The sequence below is a fragment of the Homarus americanus genome, unplaced genomic scaffold (assembly GCF_018991925.1).
Source record: "Homarus americanus isolate GMGI-L3 unplaced genomic scaffold, GMGI_Hamer_2.0 scaffold16430, whole genome shotgun sequence".
NCBI lineage: Eukaryota > Metazoa > Arthropoda > Malacostraca > Decapoda > Nephropidae > Homarus > Homarus americanus.
The window spans coordinates 8,212,159-8,233,895 of NW_024729259.1; the positions used below are offsets into that span (position 1 = coordinate 8,212,159).

At 39.8% G+C, this 21,737-nt stretch overlaps 2 protein-coding genes across 4 annotated transcripts in view; both read left to right on the forward strand.

Annotated features, from left to right (window-relative positions):
• The window catches only part of LOC121866513 (mediator of RNA polymerase II transcription subunit 13-like), a 120,255-nt gene extending 116,455 nt beyond the window's left edge, over positions 1 to 3,800 (forward strand). For all 3 annotated transcript variants that reach the window (XM_042366271.1, XM_042366270.1, XM_042366272.1), the window contains one exon: positions 175 to 3,800. In XM_042366271.1, the coding sequence (XP_042222205.1) occupies positions 175 to 307 (133 nt within the window). In that variant the 3' untranslated portion in view covers positions 308 to 3,800. The remainder of the gene's footprint in view (positions 1 to 174) is intronic.
• The window catches only part of LOC121866556 (blastula protease 10-like), a gene marked incomplete at its 3' end in the record, with an annotated part of 22,515 nt that continues 2,708 nt past the window's right edge, over positions 1,931 to 21,737 (forward strand). The window contains exon 1 of the mRNA XM_042366322.1: positions 1,931 to 2,028. Within this exon, the coding sequence (XP_042222256.1) occupies positions 1,931 to 2,028 (98 nt within the window). The remainder of the gene's footprint in view (positions 2,029 to 21,737) is intronic.

Here is a 21,737-nt window from a genome sequence, read left to right on the forward strand (position 1 = left end):
GGAAAGCATAAGAGTAAATGTGTAATATTAAAAAAAAAATCAAGATAGAAGTCTTAGGGCAGGAATGCATAAGAAAGGTAAATGTCCATTGAGGGAAGTAAGCTACACTAAAAAGTGAAGAAGAAAAACCAACATATTAAAGAATCAATATATTGAGTTATTTTTATTTTTCAGATATGTTCTTGAAGGCTACAATGGGCTCTCCTGGCTAGTCCTAGATCCTGCTAAACAGGACAGAAGATCATGCCTGCCCTTACACATGCAAGTTCTGTCTCATCTCTACAATGTTATGGCAGCCCTTGTTTGATAGCCGACCAATGAACCCTGAGGATGCTTGGCCTCGTTGTTTTTTATTTTTGTAATTTGATTATTTATTTTGTTTAAATCATTTTATTACTAGCTCTGGTGCAATTAATGGGCTTTACATGAAGAGATACTATTAGGCCACATAGTTGCATGACAAAGTGCCCTTGACACAAAATTGGTCATGTCTGTTAAATATATGCAAGGTTGCTGTTTCAAATAGGCATATACTTTTGTATTCATATTTGATTGTAATATGTATTATAATATTTTAAGATTCTATAAATGACCAAAAAATATCATAGAATCTCTAAAAAGTCGATTTTTTCATTTAGAAAAATTTAACGCAGGGCATTATGTCTAGAAATTTGGCAAAGATAATAACTACTGTTTCACAAATACTAAAGACCCAATTTGTTGAAATGGGTATTAGGTATTAATGGTTGATACACTAGCCAAAGTATACTTACTTTTGTAATTTGAGTATACAGCATGCCAGTGCCTGGGTGGATGTGGAAAGTAAACACCAAGGAATTACTCATTGTTGTAAAGCAGATTGTTTAATGACAAGTGTATGAAGATTAGCAGATAGCAGTTGAACCAAAGCATTATTTAAAATAGGGCTGATGCATAATTGTTCTTTAATGCTCAAAAGGAAGGTCTTACCTCACAAAACTTGCATTATCTCAAAGATCACTGTATATACTTAACTTATTATGGCCAGAAGTCCACCACAATGCAATCAAAACAGTCCTGCCTTATGATAATGGACAGAGATATAAATTAATGGGTGGATAAATTTTTGAGGAGCACAAGTTTGGGAAGATATGACAATGTAAAGTAATGCTCATTTTTCACAATGCTGGATGTATTTTGGAATCACACAATGAATTGTTTGCCAGAGCAAAACTAAGTGGGCCATTGGTATCGTGGGCTGGGCGCAGTAAACCAGTGCATTGTTAGTGACTAGTATCCAAGCAGGATTGTCTGTGATAATGAGTAACAGATTGATTGTACTTCATAATTGGATATTTATGCCTTTTTATTATTAACACTTGTTTCAGCATAGCCTGATGCTGATCACTTCAATAATGTAAATAGGCAGTGGTGTTGTACAAGCTGGGTGGGTCAGATCTTTATCTGCCCTGATATGCTACTGCCCTGAGGCTCTCAAGAATAGTGTACAATGTTAATTGTACCTATATGTGTACATGTTGCCTCTTACACCTGTAGCCAAATTGTACATAAATACTATGGCAGGTGGCTCCAAAAGGGAGTATGGGTAGGCAGCAGCATGTCAGTGGCACACAGGTTCCCCCACCTCTCCCCCAGCCCCTCTCCCCCCACTGCTCTTGTGTACAGAATCTAGGTTACATGTACAGTGAGACACAAGTTTTACACCTCCTGACTGTTTATACAAGTTAAGTATTTTCCCCCTGATGCAACCACCTCCCAACTTGATGCAAACGGAGGGGTTGTGATGTAAAATATTTCTGTCAGTAAATTCAATTGTTTATTTTGAGACTAACTTGAAAAAACATAAAAAATCAAGTAGAATATAAGGTTAGATAGTTTAAAGAAAGTATTTTACAAATGAAACATTTGTACAAGGAGTGTATTTTAAAAAATGGTGAATAACCAAGTGGAAGATGGCAGAAACCTTCCATGGCAAGTATCGGCTTCACTCGTCCCAGGACCTCAGGAGTTGGGCAATCAGGCAGCTAAGTACAGTAATCTCTTCCCAAAGCCCTCAGCTGCAGTCTTGGTGTCATCTGTCAGGATTCTGTTTTACCAGCATTATAACCATCAAACGTTGTTTAGGGAATATTATGGTCTTTTTTTTTCTTTTTCCTCCATTATTTTTTCTTTATTTTATTTTTTTTTTCAATGATAATGAACAACAGTGCTGTTTTTGTCCCTTGGTATTTGCAATATTTGCAGTAATGGGATATTAAAAGCATTGATATGCTGCAGCCAAAGATATCAGAAATTTGCCTGAGGATGCCCAGTCAGGTCAAAGGGATTGAGAATGAAGACAAAACTTAATGCACTTTTATGCATTCTTCTGAGGTTGGGACAGCCTTACGCCAGCCAGGGTGTGTGTGGAGCAATCTATTTATGTGCGTCTCGTTAATTCTGACCTGCCTACCTGTCTACCAAGTGGAATGTGTGAAGATTTACAGTTTTGTTAAACTTTTTAAGAAATTTGTATTTTACAAGAAAATTTTAGCATTTTATATGTAGAGTTTTATTTGTGTAAACAAATTTTTGACTATGCAGTATTGTAGACAGAGAGTATTTGCTGGAGTTTCATCAGGTTATGAATGACACTGACATTTATAAAACAGTTGTTGATTCTCATTCCATTATTTAACTTAAATAATTATTGGTATTTTATCTTACAAATATTCTTTGTATGAAATTATTGACACTGCAATAAGATGACTGGATGCAATCACATGAAATAATTGAGAGTAGGTTTGTATAGTGTAGACAGATTACAGGTCTCAGTCTGCCGTGGGTCTAGTGGCAGCTCCCTTTCTTCCTTGCTCAATTACTGTCATGATGATCATTCTTATATCACTCTCATGGACATGACACTGTGGCCAACTTTGTACAGAAGCATGGAAGCTAAATAATTCTATTATTACCCAAGCCTCCATAACATAATTATTATGTATGCATGCACATACATGCTTGCTTGCACTTGTACATGTGTGCAGTCTTACACACTTTTACACACATGCATACTCACACACATACATGCTCTCAGAAACACCCATACTTTTACCGATATCTGTAGTCAACAAAAACTTGTTCAGTATTTTCTACATATGAAAAGAGAACTAGACAAAAACAATTTCATATTGGTTTAGGGGTCATATGGTTAATATAAAAAGTAAATAACTAGATATTACTTAGGAAAAATTCTTACATGAGTTGTAAACGAGGAGGCATTAATTGATTGTTTGTTAGTGGTATCGTGTTCATACTCTGAATAGCATATAAAGAAATACATTATATAAAAACTTATTATTTATTTATTTAATTTAAAAAAAGTTAAAGATTATATTTTCCCTCAATTAGTATGTCTTCTTGACGATCAATTTGTAATACCTAGATTTTTAAGTTTTAAACAACCATATCATCTTTGTAAGGATTTTTCTATGAACCTGACAATAGTTCTTATATGTGGTGTTCTTTATAACTTTGGACAGTATTCATTGTTAACTCTTTTAACTTAACATTGTTGGTCACTTAATTTTATACACTCAAAAATCCTGTCTGTTCTATTACGTTAGAAGTGTCTTGTACTGTTGTGATAATTTTCTTGTTTGACACCATATCACACTTGTGTTTGTTATGGGTAGCTGCTCTAGCCTATGTGCTGTGTGAATGTTGGTGCAAGAGTGACAGAGTGATCGTTGGGGGAGTGAGCTCCAACTTGCCCCACTGTCATTATTATCATTGGTATAAAATACAATTTTATGTGTAAAGTAAAGGTTTCTTTATCCTTTCACCACACTGTTATATACACCATATACAATAGTATGAGTTATAACACCAAATTTTTAGTGAAAAAAGTTGAAATAACATTAATGCAAGTACAAGTAGTACTGTAATGTACAGTACTTTCTAGGGGTTGAAATCCATACATCATGGATTAGATACCAAAGCCTATTGTTCAGCTTTCGGTACATTACTGTATAGTACTGTACTTGCCTTTTTGTTCCAGCAGAGATATGAATATCTTGTTTGCCTGATACATCTATATACAATACAGTAGTTATTTGAGGTAACAATTAGCATTGACCGGGGTGAATCGGACTGTCATATGACAGGTTTTAATAACTCCCATATTTTAAATAATTTTTTTTTTTTTTTTATATGGCATCATACCTATGTAAAGCACATAAATACACAGTTTGTTTTAGCATGCAACCCCTGTGTTAAGCGAGAGGGGCAATGTAATTAAATTAGAGATTATAATCAGATACCACCTTAAAAAAAATTACAGTACAGGGAGTCCCCGACTTCTGAACATCCGCCGATACGAATGGGGGTGAAACTTGAAATTTACAGTACAGTATTTTATTTACCTGATGACTTATTATTTACTTTCATCTATTGCATGTTGTCATTCTATTCCTTTTCTCTTAAAGTAAGTGATATAAGATGTAGACAAGGACTTAGGCTACGATATAGTGGGATTTTAAACATTGTTCTGTAAGTACGGTATGCACATAGCATGTGTTCCAACTTGCATACTAATCCGACTTAAAAACGTTCTCGGGAACGGAACCCGTTCATAACCCGGGGACCCCCTGTATTATCATAACATTATTTGATGTTAAAACATATTGTTTCAATTATCAGGTTATGTACTGCTAGTTGAGGTCTGATAAGTTGTCAAGGCTGTATGAATTAGCTCCATCAGATGATTTGTAAGGGTTGCATAATGCCTCGACTTAACAAACTTCATTATGAAGTAGTCACGGAGGTGATTTCTCCATTTTTCCATCGTTTTAGGCAACCAGTGTGAATCGCGTAGATCTGTTGCGATTTGGGGGGGTGGGGAGGATGACCATGACAAGAGAAATGTTTGACAATAAATAACAATAATTGACCCTCTAGGGTCGATGGGTCTACCACGCGAGGACGATGAGCCAGTATACCGAGTATAGTGGCCACACTTGACATGTTCATGCATTACATCGTATACTCTATTTCTCATTGGCTGAGTATTGGTTGTTTTGCATTCCAGTCTTCAATTCTTTAGTATTTCATTGACCAAAATCAATGACGTCATACAACGCCACTATTAGAAGCATTATAACATGCCCCTAAACCCGATCCATTTGAGCCACCCTAAGCTAAGCATTTTTCAATATAACCAAGTTTCTATAATCATTTTACACTTTCTGATGATCACAATTTATTCTATAACCCATACAATATTTCATAGCTGTATAGGCAACTCACTAGGGCGTGTCTGTGTCCCCCAGGAGGTCAGGGCTGTAGGGCATATGTGTGTGATCCCTGGGAGGTCAGGGCTGTGAGGTATGTGTATTTCTTGAAGGTCAGGGCTGTAGGGTATGTGTGTGTGTGTGTGTCTCCCCCAGGAGGTCTGGGCTGTATTGCATGTTTGTGTGCGTCCCCCAGGAGGTCAGGGTTGTAGAGCATGTGTGTGTCCCCCAGGAGGTCAGGGTTGTAGAGCATGTGTGTGTCCCCCAGGAGGTCAGGGTTGTAGAGCATGTGTCCCCCAGGAAGTCAGGGTTGTAGGGCCTGTGTGTACCCCAGGAGGTCAGGTCTGTAGGGCATGTGTATGTGTCCCCCAGGAGGTAAGGGCTGTAGGGCATGTCTATGTGTTCCCCAGGAGGTAAGGGCTGTAGGGCATGTGTGTGTCCCCCAGGTCAGGGTTGTAGGGCACCCCAACCCTATGATGCGTAGGAACATAAAACTCTCCAGCAGTAGGTATAGAAGCATGTTAAAGTAGAAGAGGTTGTGGAAGGAAGAAAATGAGAGGAAATTTTTGTTAAAGAAACAAAATCAAAGAAAACTGAGTGTGAGGAAATACAGTAGCTCAAAAAACAAAGAAGAACAGAGAGGCCTTCCAGCAACAAAAACAGAAGTGTTTACTACCTCTGAAAAAAACTAGCTGATGCAATTAAAACTAAAAATAAAACAAAACCAAATGAGTGAATATTACATGGGAAAGAAAACTAAATACCGGGTATTTTGTTTGTATATATAATGAAACATGCTTATATTTCTTATTTTAGTACTACATATGATGCTATTGAAACTTTTTTTTTTCTGGGATTAGCCCAACCAGGCACAAGTCACTGACCTACATCAGGGCCTGGGGGGCGAAAATGTAATACGGTAATAATAATAATGATAATAAAGCTATATAAAACAAAGAAGTATGTCTGTTTGTGTGTGTGTCCGCACGAGGATCTCGGAAACTACTTTACTGATCTGTAGTGATGATGGATGGTGTTATATGTAGTGATGATGGATGTTGTTATATGTAGTGATGATGGATGGTGTTATATGTACTGTAGTGATGATGGATGATGTTATATGTAGTGATGATGGATGGTGTTATATGTAGTGATGATGGATGGTGTTATATGTAGTGATGATGGATGGTGTTATATGTAGTGAGGATGGATGGTGTTATATGTAGTGATGATGGATGGTGTTATATGTAGTATTGATGGATGATGTTATATGTAGTGATGATGGGTGGTGTTATATATAGTGATGATTAGACAATAAAATAATAACAATTTAATGCTAAAAAAATATACTTTGCTGTGCCGTTGTAGTGGAACTTACATACACCGTTAATGAACTATTGATGGAAGAAGTTTTGGGGACTGAACAGTGAGACAATGTGGAGCCTGCTGGAGGGTGGCGTGCAACACTACTAGAAGGAGGACGTACTGCACACTCAACTTTTAAACTGCCTCTCAACCTCGCTCACAATGAGAATCCAGTGTGCAACATCAAAAAGGATCGGCAAAGGCAAAACTCTTAGAAAAATGCAGCCTCATAGTCTGGGATGAATGCACTATGTCTCACAAGTTAGCGTTTGAAGCATTGGCAGGACCTTGCAAGACATACGAGAAAATGACCAGCTCATGGGTGGCATTACAATTGTCATTGCTGGAGACTTTTGCCAGACCCTGTCAGTCCTCGAAGCACTCCAGCTGATAAACTGAATGCGTCCCTCAAGGCATCATACCTTTGGAGAAGTGTTCAGACACTCGCCCTATCCACAAACATGAGAGTACATCTACAAGGAGATCAGGATGCTGGACAGTTTGCAAACCTTCTACTACAGATTGGGAATGGAACTTTCCATGTTGATTCAGAAGGACAAATAATCATTCCTCAAGGATGTGGAAATGTTGTAAAGTACTCAACTGAGCTCACTAACATGGTCTACCCAAACATTATCCACCACTACAAGGATCACAAGTGGCTGCGTGAACGCGCAGTTCTGGCACCAAAGAATGAAACAGTAGCTGAAATCAACATGACTCTACTCAGACAGCTTCCAGGCAGTGAGACCTCATTCAAATCTGTTGATACAGTAATCGACCAGGACCAAGCTGTCCAGTACCCTGCAGAATTCCTGAATTCTTTGGAGCCCGCTGGAATGCCTCCTCACCACCTCACTCTCAAGATTGGAACTCCTATAATGCTCTTAAGAAATCTTGAACCACCAATCCTCTGCAATGGCACAAGACTGGTGGTGAAGAACATGATGCCACATGTACTGGAAGCTACAATACTGACAGGAAAAGCTAAAGGAGAGGATGCTTTTATACTAAGGATACCTCTCATCACCACTGACCTGCCATTTGAGTTCAAGCGACTTTAGTTCCCGGTTAAAGTGAGCTTTGCCATGACCATCTACAAAAGCCAGGGACAGTCCCTAAAGATGGTTGGCCTAAACCCGGTGTTTCCTTGCTTCTCTCATGGACAGTTCTATGTTGGATGCTCCAGAGTGGGAACTGGCAAAAATCTGTACTTACTTGCTGCTAATGGCAAAACCAAAAATGTGGTCTACCTTAATGCACGACAGTGAGACAATGTGGAGCCTCCCGGAGGGTAGCGTCCTACCATGGCCTAGCGAAAGAGCCGCCCGGAGGGCAGTGATTCCGCTAGTTCATAATAAAAATAAATAAATAAATAAAAATAATGAAAAAATATTGATAATAGTATTAATAATAATAAAAAAATATCAAAAGTGAGAAACAATATATGTATATCGTGTTGTCAAAGTAACAGAAACAATTGAGACCCTGCAATTGTGTGTAAATGAGGCAGAATGTCAGATCAGCAACCTGGGACATGGTCACAATTTTCGTGATGCCATATGGCAGCAGGGTCTACCATTACAGTAGACAACACATTAAGCTTCCAATATTTAACCAGGAGATAGTACATCTCTGTTTGGTGGCTGCCTACTACATTGCAGCCAAGGCACAAAGGTTTAACTCCTTTAACGGTAAATGCAAGATCTAACCCCCCACTCTGGCTTAAAATTTCTGTTTTCATCTCCATACTCTCGTTTCTTAGAGTTTGACGATGTCACTTTCCTTCACAAAATTTTCAGACTATCTATTATTTTTAGTGCTAATAATAATCTTTGCAGATTTAATGGATATGACCACTACCCTGGAACATTACCCCAATGCAGTTCCGTGGCTGTGTTTTGAGCTGGGCACAACTTTGCAAATGAAACAGAAAGTATGGCCATCTAATCTTATAATAGTGTATCTTGTATTCTTCTTTTAAATCTGTCAAAATTTTTTATACCTCCACGAGTCCCTTAAAGGAGAAAAAAAAAGCACTGGAATTTAATATGGTCACAGAATGCCCTGAGACCCCCCCCCACCCCCCGGTTGGCCAAAAATGACACGGGGCCACAGTTTCCCCTTCCTGACTTACACCGGAGTCAGTATATGGCTGAAAATTTTAGGCCTTGTATTTGTGGCCAGCAGGCATGACAGCAATCAAAATATGTGAAGTGTGGCTGGCTAGGTTGATTAAGAGCAATAAACCAGATAACACCAGTGGGTGATTTTAGCATAAAAAAGTGGTTTCTCCAGACAATTTGCCTGGCAGGTGACAAATTACCTGGCAGGTGACACAATACCTGGTGGCTGGCCTGGCAGGTGACACAATAACCTGGCGGCTGACATATTACCTGGCAGCTGACAAATTACCTGGTAGCTGACACATTGCCCGACACATTATCTTGAATCACACACACACATCCATAGAATGCTCCCAACATTCTCTTTTTGTCGGAAGCAGATCAGCTCAGTCATTGTCAGTTACACTGCTACAGTATCTATTGACAAGGTATATTTTGGTGATACAGAGTTGAAGCTTCTAGACCAGCAGAATAATGATGTCATGACACACACTCACTAAACCACAGTCACTGTTGGACTTTTGAAACAAAAATGCATCAGGTAATATTGGAAGGAATAGCTTTCAATGTTTGGGTCAAGCTATTTTTGCGAGGAGATAGCATTTCCATCAATGACTGTAGGCCTACAGTGACTGTTAAGTGGTAGTATGGTAACGAATGAAACAATACTAAGAGATGGAGTTTTATTCCTGACGTTTCGAAATGGTGATTTGGAGGATGGCAATTGAGTTGTTGAGTACAAGTAGTTAAACTGTCATCATCTCAGAGAAAATCCAAATAAGGATTGATATAATTCTTAATAATTTGTTTTCATTAAACTGTTTTAGTAACTTTTAGTTATTAAATAGAGCTGAATTGAATTTTTTTAGTGTTTATACTAGTTTCAAATATGAAAGGTTATTGTAGTGGACTTCTCCCCTACAACTGCGTATCCGCATTCCAATGCGACAGTTCCCTAACAACCAAGCGAGCGACGACAGCAGATGTTACGGTAACCTAGCAACGGAACTAGAGACCAGCGACTTTCTCGGGTTTTCCCAACATGACTCGCGGCTGCTGGGTATATAAGCTTTGTCTCTCCATTGAGATTCATTCAGGCCTCACTTCTACAACACGCAACACCTCCTCCTCCGCCGCTGCCTGGCGGCCCTCGCCTCTCCTCCGCCTGCCTGGCGGTCCTCGCTCCCGCCAGCGAGCATGGCGACCCACCAGCTGTCCTTCTCTGAGCTTCCTCACCAACCAACTCTCATTCTGCCCATCTTCCTGAACAAGCAACACCTCCTCCAGCAAGCTCCACGCTGTCAGCATTCATTCAACCAGGAGGCCAGCAACAGGCAACATCTTCTCTAACGAAGCTCCTGCACATCTACCTCCTTCAACACGCTACTCACCGAACGTCTCTACTGAGCAGCTCCTCACCACACGGCACCTCCAGCACCAGACTGTAAATCATATAACTTATATTATACAAAAAAACCACCTTAGAGTTTCCATCCATCCTGAGTGCTAGACAACATTATACCACGAACTCCTACAAATGGTGACTCCCGGAGATTAGCACTCACACAGGATGGAGGAGACACTGATCACGCTCCCAGTCTTCAAGCAGCATAGAAGAAGGGCGTATCCACACAGAAGCAGACACCAGCTCCTCTTCCTGCCCCAAGCACCACATCCTACCGACCCCAACACACCCTCTTTTCTCCCTCAGGTACTCCCTGCTAATGTCCTGCACCCTGCTGCTGTCACGAGCCCTAATCCGCTTCTGCTGACGCAGCCCCTGCTCCTGACCCAGGCCCACACACACCCCAGCAGGCGCATCTGACGACCCCAGCACACCCGCCCTGCCTCAGACGCCGACCCCGGCCCAGCAGTAACCCTTGACGCGGCCTCTGTTCCTGAATCCGGACCCACACACACACCCCTCTTTTCTCCCTCAGGTACTCCCTGCTAATGTCCTGCACCCTGCTGCTGTCGTGGACCCAGCTGCTGTCACGAGCCCTAATCCGCTTCTGCTGACGCAGCCCCTGCTCCTGACCCAGGCCCACACACACAGGCGCATCTGACGACAGTACCTGTCGTGAGGGAAGCACAACATTCATCGCCTCCACACACCCTCTTTTCTCCCTCAGGTACTCCCTGCTAATGTCCTGCACCCTGCTGCTGTCGTGGACCCAGCTGCTGTCACGAGCCCTAATCCGCTTCTGCTGACGCAGCCCCTGCTCCTGACCCAGGCCCACACACCCCAGCAGGCGCATCTGACTACCCTGTACCTGTCATGAGGGAAGCACAACATTCATCGCCTCCACACACCCTTTTTCTCCCTTCTCCCACAGATAGTGTGTATCTAGACAGTTGTATTTCAGCGATCGGCTCATTCACGCCATCGCCGTTGTCTCACATGAGGCATGCACCGCCCGGTCTGCCTCACATGTGCTAAGCAACTCTACAGACAACAAGTCTCCTACACCGCCTGGAGGGAAGGGGGAGTATTGTAGTGGACTTCTCCCCTACAACTGCGTATCCGCATTCCAATGCGACAGTTCCCTAGCAACCAAGTGAGCGGCGACAGCAGATGTTACGGTAACCTAGCAACGGAACTAGAGACCGGCGACTTTCTCGGGTTTTCCCAACATGACTCGCGGCTGCTGGGTATATAAGCTCTGTCTCTCCATTGAGATTCATTCAGGCCTCACTTCTACAACACGCAACACCTCCTCCTCCGCCGCTGCCTGGCGGCCCTCGCCTCTCCTCCGCCTGCCTGGCGGTCCTCGCTCCCGCCAGCGAGCATGGCGACCCACCAGCTGTCCTTCTCTGAGCTTCCTCACCAACCAACTCTCATTCTGCCCATCTTCCTGAACAAGCAACACCTCCTTCAGCAAGCTCCACGCTGTCAGCATTCATTCAACCAGGAGGCCAGTAACAGGCAACATCTTCTCTAACGAAGCTCCTGCACATCTACCTCCTTCAACACGCTACTCACCGAACGTCTCTACTGAGCAGCTCCTCACCACACGGCACCTCCAGCACCAGACTGTAAATCATATAACTTATATTATACAAGAAAACCACCTTAGAGTTTCCATCCATCCTGAGTGCTAGACATTATACCACGAACACCTACATTATCTTGCGCGGTGGCTGGCAGACGGGCAAGACATTGTAGTGGATTTCTCCCCTACAAACGCTTGTCGCTGAGTAGCCGACCCCGCGAATTCCCCAGTGTATGCCTCGTGGTCTAGGTCAACCAGCGCCGCCTTACATGACGGAGGTCAACTATTAAGCCACGCCTACCTCCGCTATATAAGACCTGACCTCGTGGTGACCTACCTCTCTCTTTCTACCTACACCAACCAGCAAGCAACACCTCCTCTACCTCCTCCTGCCTAGCGGCCCTCGCTCCCACCGGCGAGCATGGCGACCCACAAGCTGTCCTCTGAGCACCCTCACCAACCAGCTCTCTCTACTCAACGCTTGTAACCATGCTGCCTCAGCACCAAGCTGCATTGTACATCCAATACAATATGTATACAGAGAGCACATTGTGAGTTTCCTTTCTCCATCCCATCCTGAGTGTGAACCAAATATCTCGTACCCCACAACATCAACCCGTACATAAACACACACTATCCTCAAATTTATGTTCATCGTGATGATATTTGAGGGTTACATACCACTACACTTCACGGATAGGGGTTATATTATTATAGTGACCTGTTGTCATAATGTTCACTTGTTTCTTAAAATACTAATTTTAGTAATTGAAATATTTATGACAATTCATCCAATTTTGTATAAAGGCTGCTGAAGTACTATATTTTTATTGTTGGATAGTTTTCTGGGGAATTTTATAAAGTCAATATAATAATTATTAGTGTTAAGTTAAGGATATTCTCCATCTACATTGCAATAATTCTCTACAGTGGATTAGTAGTCATAAGACATCACAGTATTGATATTACAACCCATATGTGGGAAGTATAATGTAAACCTCCCCAAATGAAGTATTGAAACTTATTAATTAATAGGTAAATATTATTTACAATTAAAGGTCAACTCCTACACTACATGCTTAAAGTACCGTATCACTGTAACAAAATTTTGGTGGCCACTAAAACTCTCCTATTATGTTATACTGTACTAGAAATCTTGACTACTAGTATAATAATATACAGAAAAGTACTTAACTGCTGCAGGTGTAGCCACACTATCACCTTTTCCGTTAATTTTACCACTTTCCGTCGTCTTTTCCACTTGCCACTTTTTCTGGAGTGTTTCGCCCGAACAAAACTTAACGGTTCCGCTTGACTGACTTACTCCAACTTCCGTGGTGAAGCAAAGATCTATACTCAGTAATGATATTTACATAAAATAAATATACAGCCACGTAAAATACATAAATTTTATTTGAAAGTTATTCAGTATAATATTTTGATTAAATTTCTTAAGTGTAAATATTTTTATTGATTTTAATATTCGTAAATACATCTGATATATTTGTTTACACTGACCTGTCAGTTCAAGGCAACAAGACTGACGCATACGTGACAAGGGCACTCAAAATGACAATCTTTAGAGAATTGAAGCAAGAAAATGACGAAAAAGTGCTAGTGTGACACCACCTTAGTATCCATTGAATAATGTGTATTTTAATCCAGCCCATTTAGCTCAATCTCCCTACACTTGTGGATCAGAGACCAGTGTTTGAGTATCGTTTCTGTGGAAAAAAAAATTCCGCAAGGGGAGGATTTCCTAACATAATCATTTAAACCAAGAAGTAGAATAGATTGGAAATATATCGGCACAATAGTAGTTAACAGTTTATTATTATTGTTGTCAAGGGAAGCGAGTCAAATATCCTACAGTACGCAAATTACAACAGGGTGGATATGAGCTATTCTTGAGGTAAGGAAAACTTTTTTCTGTATAATAATTAAATCATGTATAAATCACCTACCCGGGCGGTGTACGAGGGAGCAGGGAGGGAGGGCAAGCGGTTATTTTAATTTCGATCATCCGGGGAATCCTAGTAATTAGGTTAGGTTGGGTTAGATACCCAAACTTTTTCCAATTTTGTTTGTGTTTTGAACGATTTAGACCTTCATATCTGTCGGAAATCACATAGTTTGGATATCTAAAATACAGGGATGACTGAAATTAAAATTTTACCGTATAAGCAATATAACTCACAAGGATAAAATGGTTGAGGAGTGAGGACTTAACAGTTGTTGATAGTGCAGTACTTTTGTTTCACTTGACATCTGCACAAGTTACAGATATACACTAAACATAGCATTAGTGGTGAAGGTTTTTACATCATATATTCAGGTGGTGAAAAGAATAAGAGAGGTGTTGGTATTCTTTTAAACCAGAAGTTGTGTAGTAGTGTACAAGGATATTGGGTAGTGTCAGGTAGAGTTTTGTTAGTGAAGTTTAATGCCAAACCCCTGGACTTAGTAATAATACAGTTTTATACACCAACAAATGATAGTGGGGATAAGTTTTATAAAATTTATATTTAGATTTAAAGAAAGCAAAATACAAAATGGATGTCTGATTTTATAATGGGTGATTTTCATGCAAAAGTTGTGAAAGGGAAAGAAGCACAAGTACTTAATGAAAATAAAGCCCCAACCTCCATCTTGTATCATTTGCTGTACTATATGGATGACTTATCGAAATGCACATGACAATCGGGTAATATAAAATTTATACATCTACAACTAGTCATGGAATTAGATATAGACTAGTGTGTTGCCCGTTAGCTCAGTTGGCAGAGCGCCAGTATTATCCAACAGCACTTTCTGGATGTCACAGGTTCAAGTCCTGTACGGGCTGTAAATTTTTTTTTCCGTATCTGTTGACTGTACTTCACGTTAAACAAACTAGAGTCAGCAGCAGCACCTCCTTACCTGGCTTGTCAACCTGTAGGGGTAACATGTCAGCGCTGGTACACAGTCCACACCAGCCTCTGTGGTATTGATCCATGAGTCCAAGAGGGAGCAGCGTGGATGAGGGTAGTCAGAACTCATCCACCTCTCCTGAAATTTGCCTTCACGTCGTCGAATTTAGTATAGAAGAAGTAAATGTTCCTCGCACTTGTTAATGAATAGTATAGTCGTTCTCTCTGGTTCCAGGGCACGTAGGCTGTGAGCTCTAGTGTACTGCGCGTCTCGTTAAATACAACTGTTGCGTGCTGTGTTTTCTAATGATTTTTCACAAGTTTCCATTTTACAATAATATAAGACAGATAACGACTAACTTCACAGGTGTTGATGACAAATGGAGGAGTGACTGCAGCCAGAGACAAGACTCGAACCAACATCTTCTTGTGTACTGTGATGTTTGTTGTTGTTTGTTTGTTTTGCTAGGCGTCAATAGCAGTCCTGAATCATTATGGCTGTAGTCTTGTTAATTTGGTGTCTTCCTCTTTTTCTTCTTGGGTTTCTTCTGCACTTTCCGCATTTCTTAGTTTTGATCTTGTTATCGTTCTTGGTGGTGTTCTTAACCTTTTCTTGGTTCTGGTTGTTTTTCTTTCCCCACTTGGAGGACCGCATCTCTGTAGGTGATGTTCTTGTTGTGCTTCACTTTGGCGATCCTGTACTCGTTCCTCCACTTGGGACACTCCCTGTAGGAGGAGTTATAGCATCTGGTCGGTTGTTGTATGTATGGTTTCACTGGGACGGTGTACTATCCCAGCGTAATCTTGTCTGTAGGATATATGCTTGATTTTAATCTTACTGTGTTTGCTCTGTGATTAAATTAAAGTCAAGGTTAATAATTAATAACTCAATGGCTTGTTGTTCAATGTGTTTTTCTCTCTCAATATACTTAGTGATTTATTTATATTATTCTATTCGTCATATTGATTTTTTATGGTGTATTTAATTTTTATGTTTTAGGTCTTATCATGACAAGAGATTTGCTCGTAACGTTACCAAATAAATGGTGCTGTCTATCCATACGCTGGTACTGTTATTCATCCTTCATATACGCTTCCACATATTGCTACCAGTCGACTGAGCCCCGGTTGAGATCAGTTTAGGATTGACAAGGTGATTATCTACTGTACAACGTCGGTATGGTGGGGGGGGGGGGTTATGTCGTATGCTATATGGTTGCATGTTGTGAAAAAAAGGAATATAGTTTCGGTTGGCATTGCTTGGAGATAATGTTATTAAATATGAAAATAAAATTATAATTACAGAGGGGAAAATAACGTGTACAGCAACTGAGTGTGCAAATAAATACTTAGGGATGGATATTTATTTGGTTATTTGTTCGTAAATATCATATGAACCAGAAAACATCTAGAGTGAAGTCACTGAGTGTGACTGATTCCTTACCAATATGGCGGCCCTTTTCTCAGTGACTTTTCTTCTTGGTTGATCCCTCTATAATGTGCATAATAAATAAAACAATAATTTTATTTTATTTACCATGCCATATCTGGTCGTTGACAGCAGCACCGTGTCATCCATAAGGTCAAGCGCATGTAACCAGGCGAGGAAACCGTCTACATCGCAGTTCTGTTTAATCATTCTGATTAGATCGTCAACAAAGATCACAAATAGGAGGTGGGGGACCCTTGGCGCACACCTACAGTGGCGGTGACGAGTGCAGTGCCAACAATACAGTTTGTTACCCTGTACATGGCTATAATAACAAATACCAGTCATGCCACAACCAAACCGTTTTAACGTTAAAAATAATACATTTCTCGGGACCTTATCATGCGCCTGCGTAAAATCGACAAAGGTGACGAACAATTAAAATTTCTTCCTCCTAGCTAGGTCTGTAAGGAAGCGCAACATAACAATATGTTCTAGGCCTCCCTACCTGCCTGACTGTCAGCTTGTTCTCGGTAAGGAGAGAACCGCTTACAAAGCCTATCGCACAATATCATGTCATAAAGCTTTGTAATAGAACTAATCACACTAATGTCGCGATAATTTGTTACTAATGAGCGTAAACCTCGTTTAAAAACAGCGGACACCGCCTCCATCCATCCACCCATTCAACCTCCTTGTTTCCGACAGTCTCAGAAGTTGTCTTGCGTTCGTTATTTTTATGCACTTAGCAGGCTCTATAATTATCTGTCGGTAGAATTATATACAGGTACTGTTATTATATAGGTTTCATTTTGGCAGCAGAAGTTAACAGCAGACCCATGTAGCCTAGTTTCTGACTCTTAAAAAATATTAAAATTTTCGTAAATTTTAGTCTACTTCGCATATTGGGTCACATTACATCTCCCTTAGCTCTCACACGCATGACCACGCATACTTGTTTATGGGCACCTCACAGGTGTGGACTGTCAACCACTACTCTGAATTCATTCGCCATTTTCATCTGATTTTAGAAGGAAAAAAATCATGTGTTCGTGACTTGCCTAAAACAGACACTATTAACCCTTATTAATCAGCTTAGGTACTAGTGGGGTCCCTCGGTTCTGTCCTCGGCCCCCTGCTGTTTGTCCTTTTTATCAATGACCTGCCTGAGGCAATTAAACACGACAGTGAGGTATATCTATATGCGGATGACACAAAGATTTTTAGGAAAATAGAACGAGATGAGGATTGTGACATGCTGCAGGAGGACCTGGATGGGATCAGGGGTTGGACTGAGAAGTGGATGCTGAACTTTCACCCAGAAAAAAGTAAATACATGAGGATAGGAAGAACAAAAGTTGCTGATCATGGGTATCATATGTACACCACGATCAAGAAGACCACTGTAGAGTAGGATATAGGGGTAGTCATCTGTGATAAGCTGACGTTTTCTGACCATCTAGCTGAGAAAATCAACAAGGCTAATTAAATAGTGGGCATTATTAGAAGAACTTTTGTTCATCTGGATGCACCTATATTCAAGGCTCTGTACACTGCTCTGGTTAGGCCACACCTTGAGTATGCTCATCAAATTTGGTGCCCATATCTCATTAAGGATATTGAAGCAGTAGAGAATGTACAGAGGGCTACCAAATTAGTACCACAGATCAAGGATTTATCTTATGAGGAAAGACTAAGGAAATTACAGTTACCGACACTGGCGTACAGAAGATCTCGTGGGGACTAAGTGGAAACATACAAGATAGTGTGTGGCATATATGACCAGGCATGTACAGCAGGGATGTTCCAGATGAGGGAGGCTGACACTACCCTGGGGAACTCAAAGATCTACAAAACAAGAGCGAGGCTAAATCTCAGAAGACACTCGTTCACGAGTAGGATTGTCAACAACTGGAATGGTTTACCTGAGTGGGTAGTGAATGTGGAGACGGTGGAAAAGTTTGAAGCAAAATTAGATAAATACTGGAAAAATCAACAAGTATATAATTTTAGGGCACAATTATCCGTCACACACAGCCACCGTCTGAGTAGAGAAGAGGCTATTGAGCTGGAGTCACAGGCGTGAGGCTCTTCCAGAAGATCATCTGTGAGTAACTGTGAGTAACCTCCCGCTGTGAAACGGTTAGTGACTGCTACTCGCTTGGCTAAGGTTTTTTTTTAGTCATTCCCTTGATATTATTGCGGGTTTGGCCAAGGTTCCGCACGCCTCACTGGCTCCACTGAAAGAACTAAAAATTAAATTTATGAGTATCAAGTGTTGTTGACAGCGGCTGGTGGGATGCTTCCACCTGTAATCTTTTCTAGGAATTTACTTTCTCGGAATTCTGTTTGACGCCATAGTAATAAATATTGGTGAAACTGTCCAGTACAGGATTAAAAAAATATATATATATATATATATATATATATATATATATATATATATATATATATATATATATATATATATATATATATATATATATATATATATATATATATATATATATGTATATATCATGTAAATCCACAATGAAAACGTGGATAAGATAAATCTTGATAAAATCACACGGGAAAATGGAAACAACGGAGCATTAGCTATATATATATATATATATATATATATATATATATATATATATATATATATATATATATATATATATATATATATATATATATATATATATATATATATATATATATATATATATATATATATATATTATATACAGTATATTTAGTTCTTGGCCTAGTGCTGAAAATGTCTCAGCAATAATTTGTTGGGAAGTGATAGATTCCTTAGCTTTTGAAATGATGCATGACACGACGGATGAAAGGTTACCAACCATCTTCAGGACTAATTCCAGCTTAAGACATCTTTTAAAACACACACATACACACTGCTCTACGCATGCCTTGCAACCCTTGTAAAACCCAGCAATTATTATTATTATTATTATTATTATTATTATTATTATTATTATTATTATTATTATTATTATCATTATTATTATTACTTACGTTCGTACACTTGGATTATGTCGTCCCTCTACGTCTCTCCTGGGAACGTAAATTCAGTACAGTATTGTAAATCTGTCTTTACACAGACGGCTGCTTTGTTGTTGATGATGTCATAAAGCGCTTCAGCAACTAAGGTGTTTCAGCGCCTACACTAGATTTCTGATAACTATAACTTACGCTTGGCTGCCTTAATTACACGTCTCCGGATGTTTTGAAGAGTATTATTATTTATCTTATACGTAGTCCGGTCATCAAACCTGGACAACATAATCCAATGGAGGAGGTCTTACTAGCGGTGGAAAAAGTGAAGTAAAATTTTTAATCCTGCTACTAACACTTCTAGATAATAAAGCCTAGTAGTCTATTAGCACAACGGCGAACAAAGGTGTTCTCGCCTCTTCTGCTGCTCCACGAACCCCGAGATTCGGATTCGTGAATCCGAAGCATTTATAGACAGAATAATGCATAAATATCGACTGTTCGGGTTCACGAGTTTGAATCTCCAGGTTCGTGGTTCAGGAGAAGAGGCGACGGGTCTTTTGTGAGTGACTGTACCTATCGAGGGAGGGGAGGGGAGCTAATCTTCAGGTGATCCATGAAGGCAAACGTTGTAAATGAACTTGACTAGATCACAGCTTTACAGTTACCCTTATTTCGGGAATCATGTCTAATTCATCTTAAGTGAAAACCAAGAGAAAATATTAAATACAAATTGTTCCTTTCCTCTTGATAGTGAACGAGTTGTCGATTCTGAGTAAACACAAGAAATACACTCTGCCGCATATCATTACCATAGTGAATTTAAGCGTTTTCTTTACCCATTGACCTGCCATCTTACGACAAAATTCCGACTGACTACTCGTCAATTATAAGCTTAACTGACTGTATTGGCCAGTCTTTTTAGCAGCTTTTGTTTGATGCGTTTGTCTTTGCCTCCATAGCTGCTCTGGCCTCATTTTTTTTCTTTTCTTAAAACTTCCCTCTAAATTTCCTTGGATGAGTTCTCACTTACCTTGTAGGTGATGTTAAGCAGACTGGTCTCTAGTCTTCTGCCGCACTCTGTCTATCCCTCTTAAACATCTTTTGTGAGTTACTGCCATTAAACAGTATTATCTTATTAATTTTTGCTGTAACACACTTATAAAATTTCTAAACAAAGTACACACACATACGCATATATATATATATATATATATATATATATATATATATATATATATATATATAATATATATGCTGATAACCTATTTTTCCTTGTTTATATATATATATATATATATATATATATATATATATATATATATATATATATATATATATATTCCATACTCACAATTTGTTGTCTAGTGGTAGACCCTGCTGCCATATAGCATCACGAAAATTGTGACCAATTCCCAGGTTGCTGATCTGAATTTCTGCCTCATTTACACACAATTGCAGGGTCTCAATTGTTTCTCTTACTATTGACAACACAACATATATACTGTATATTGTTTCTTATTTTGTATTGTTTTTCATTTTTGTATTTCTTTATTAATATTATTATTAGTGCATTATTATTATCAATTTATTATTTTACTTTAAATTTTTTGTTATAAAATTTATTTACTATGAATTATTATTACATCCTCGCCCCCCAGGCCCTGATTTGGGTCAATGACCTGTGCCCTGGTGGGCTAATCCCCGTAAAAAAAAAATAAATAAATAAATAAAATAAAATTCATAATTTAATCTGCTCTCCAGTCACTAGTTTCGGTGACAACTCGGTTGTGAGTATTAGTGTAAGATAACAGCTGAAAAACAATTAATATCGCAGATGAATTCTGTTCCAGAAGACTGAAGTTCAACTTTCATTAAGTGTAAAAGTGAACCTTAGCTACACTAAGTCGTAGTTAACACGTCATCCGTGGAAGCCATGATTAACCTCGCTAAAGGAGTCTCTCGTTGGCTCTTATATCATTAGTTCCCCACAGTTGCTTACGTTATTAGTGAAAAGGTAAAGTGTGAGTGCGATAGGTGTTTACGTGGCTCATCAAGGTTTGGTTACTGCTACGGGAGTTACAGTCAGTAGTTATGGGGGGTGTAGTGGGGGGGGTACCGAGTTGACTATATTATGGAAGGAAGCACCAAACTGGGTTCAGTGGTGAACGAGTCAACATGGCTGCTCTTGCCTTGTGGTATCTCGCTGTAGCAAGTTTGTTGGGTGTGACCGCTGGCGCCCCTCAGGTTTGTTCCTCTCTGTTAATACTGTCATTTCCTTCCTGGTTTTCATACTTCGTGTTTGCCCAGACTTATTTTATGCAGAATTACTAAAAAATTTTATACACGATATCACAGCGAGAAAACGGCTTAAAGTCATATCATATAAGATTACACAAAGCAGAATGAACCTTACCTTACCTTACCTTACCTTACCTTACCTTACCTTACCTTGCCTTGCCTTGCCTTGCCTTACCTTACCTTACCTTACCTTACCTTACCTTACCTTGCCTTACCTTGCCTTGCCTTGCCTTGCCTTGCCTTGCCTTACCCCGCCTTGCCTTTACTCCATCTCTGCCTTAATTACCTTACCTTGCCTTACCTTACCTTACCTTACCTTACCTTGCCTTACCTTGCCTTGC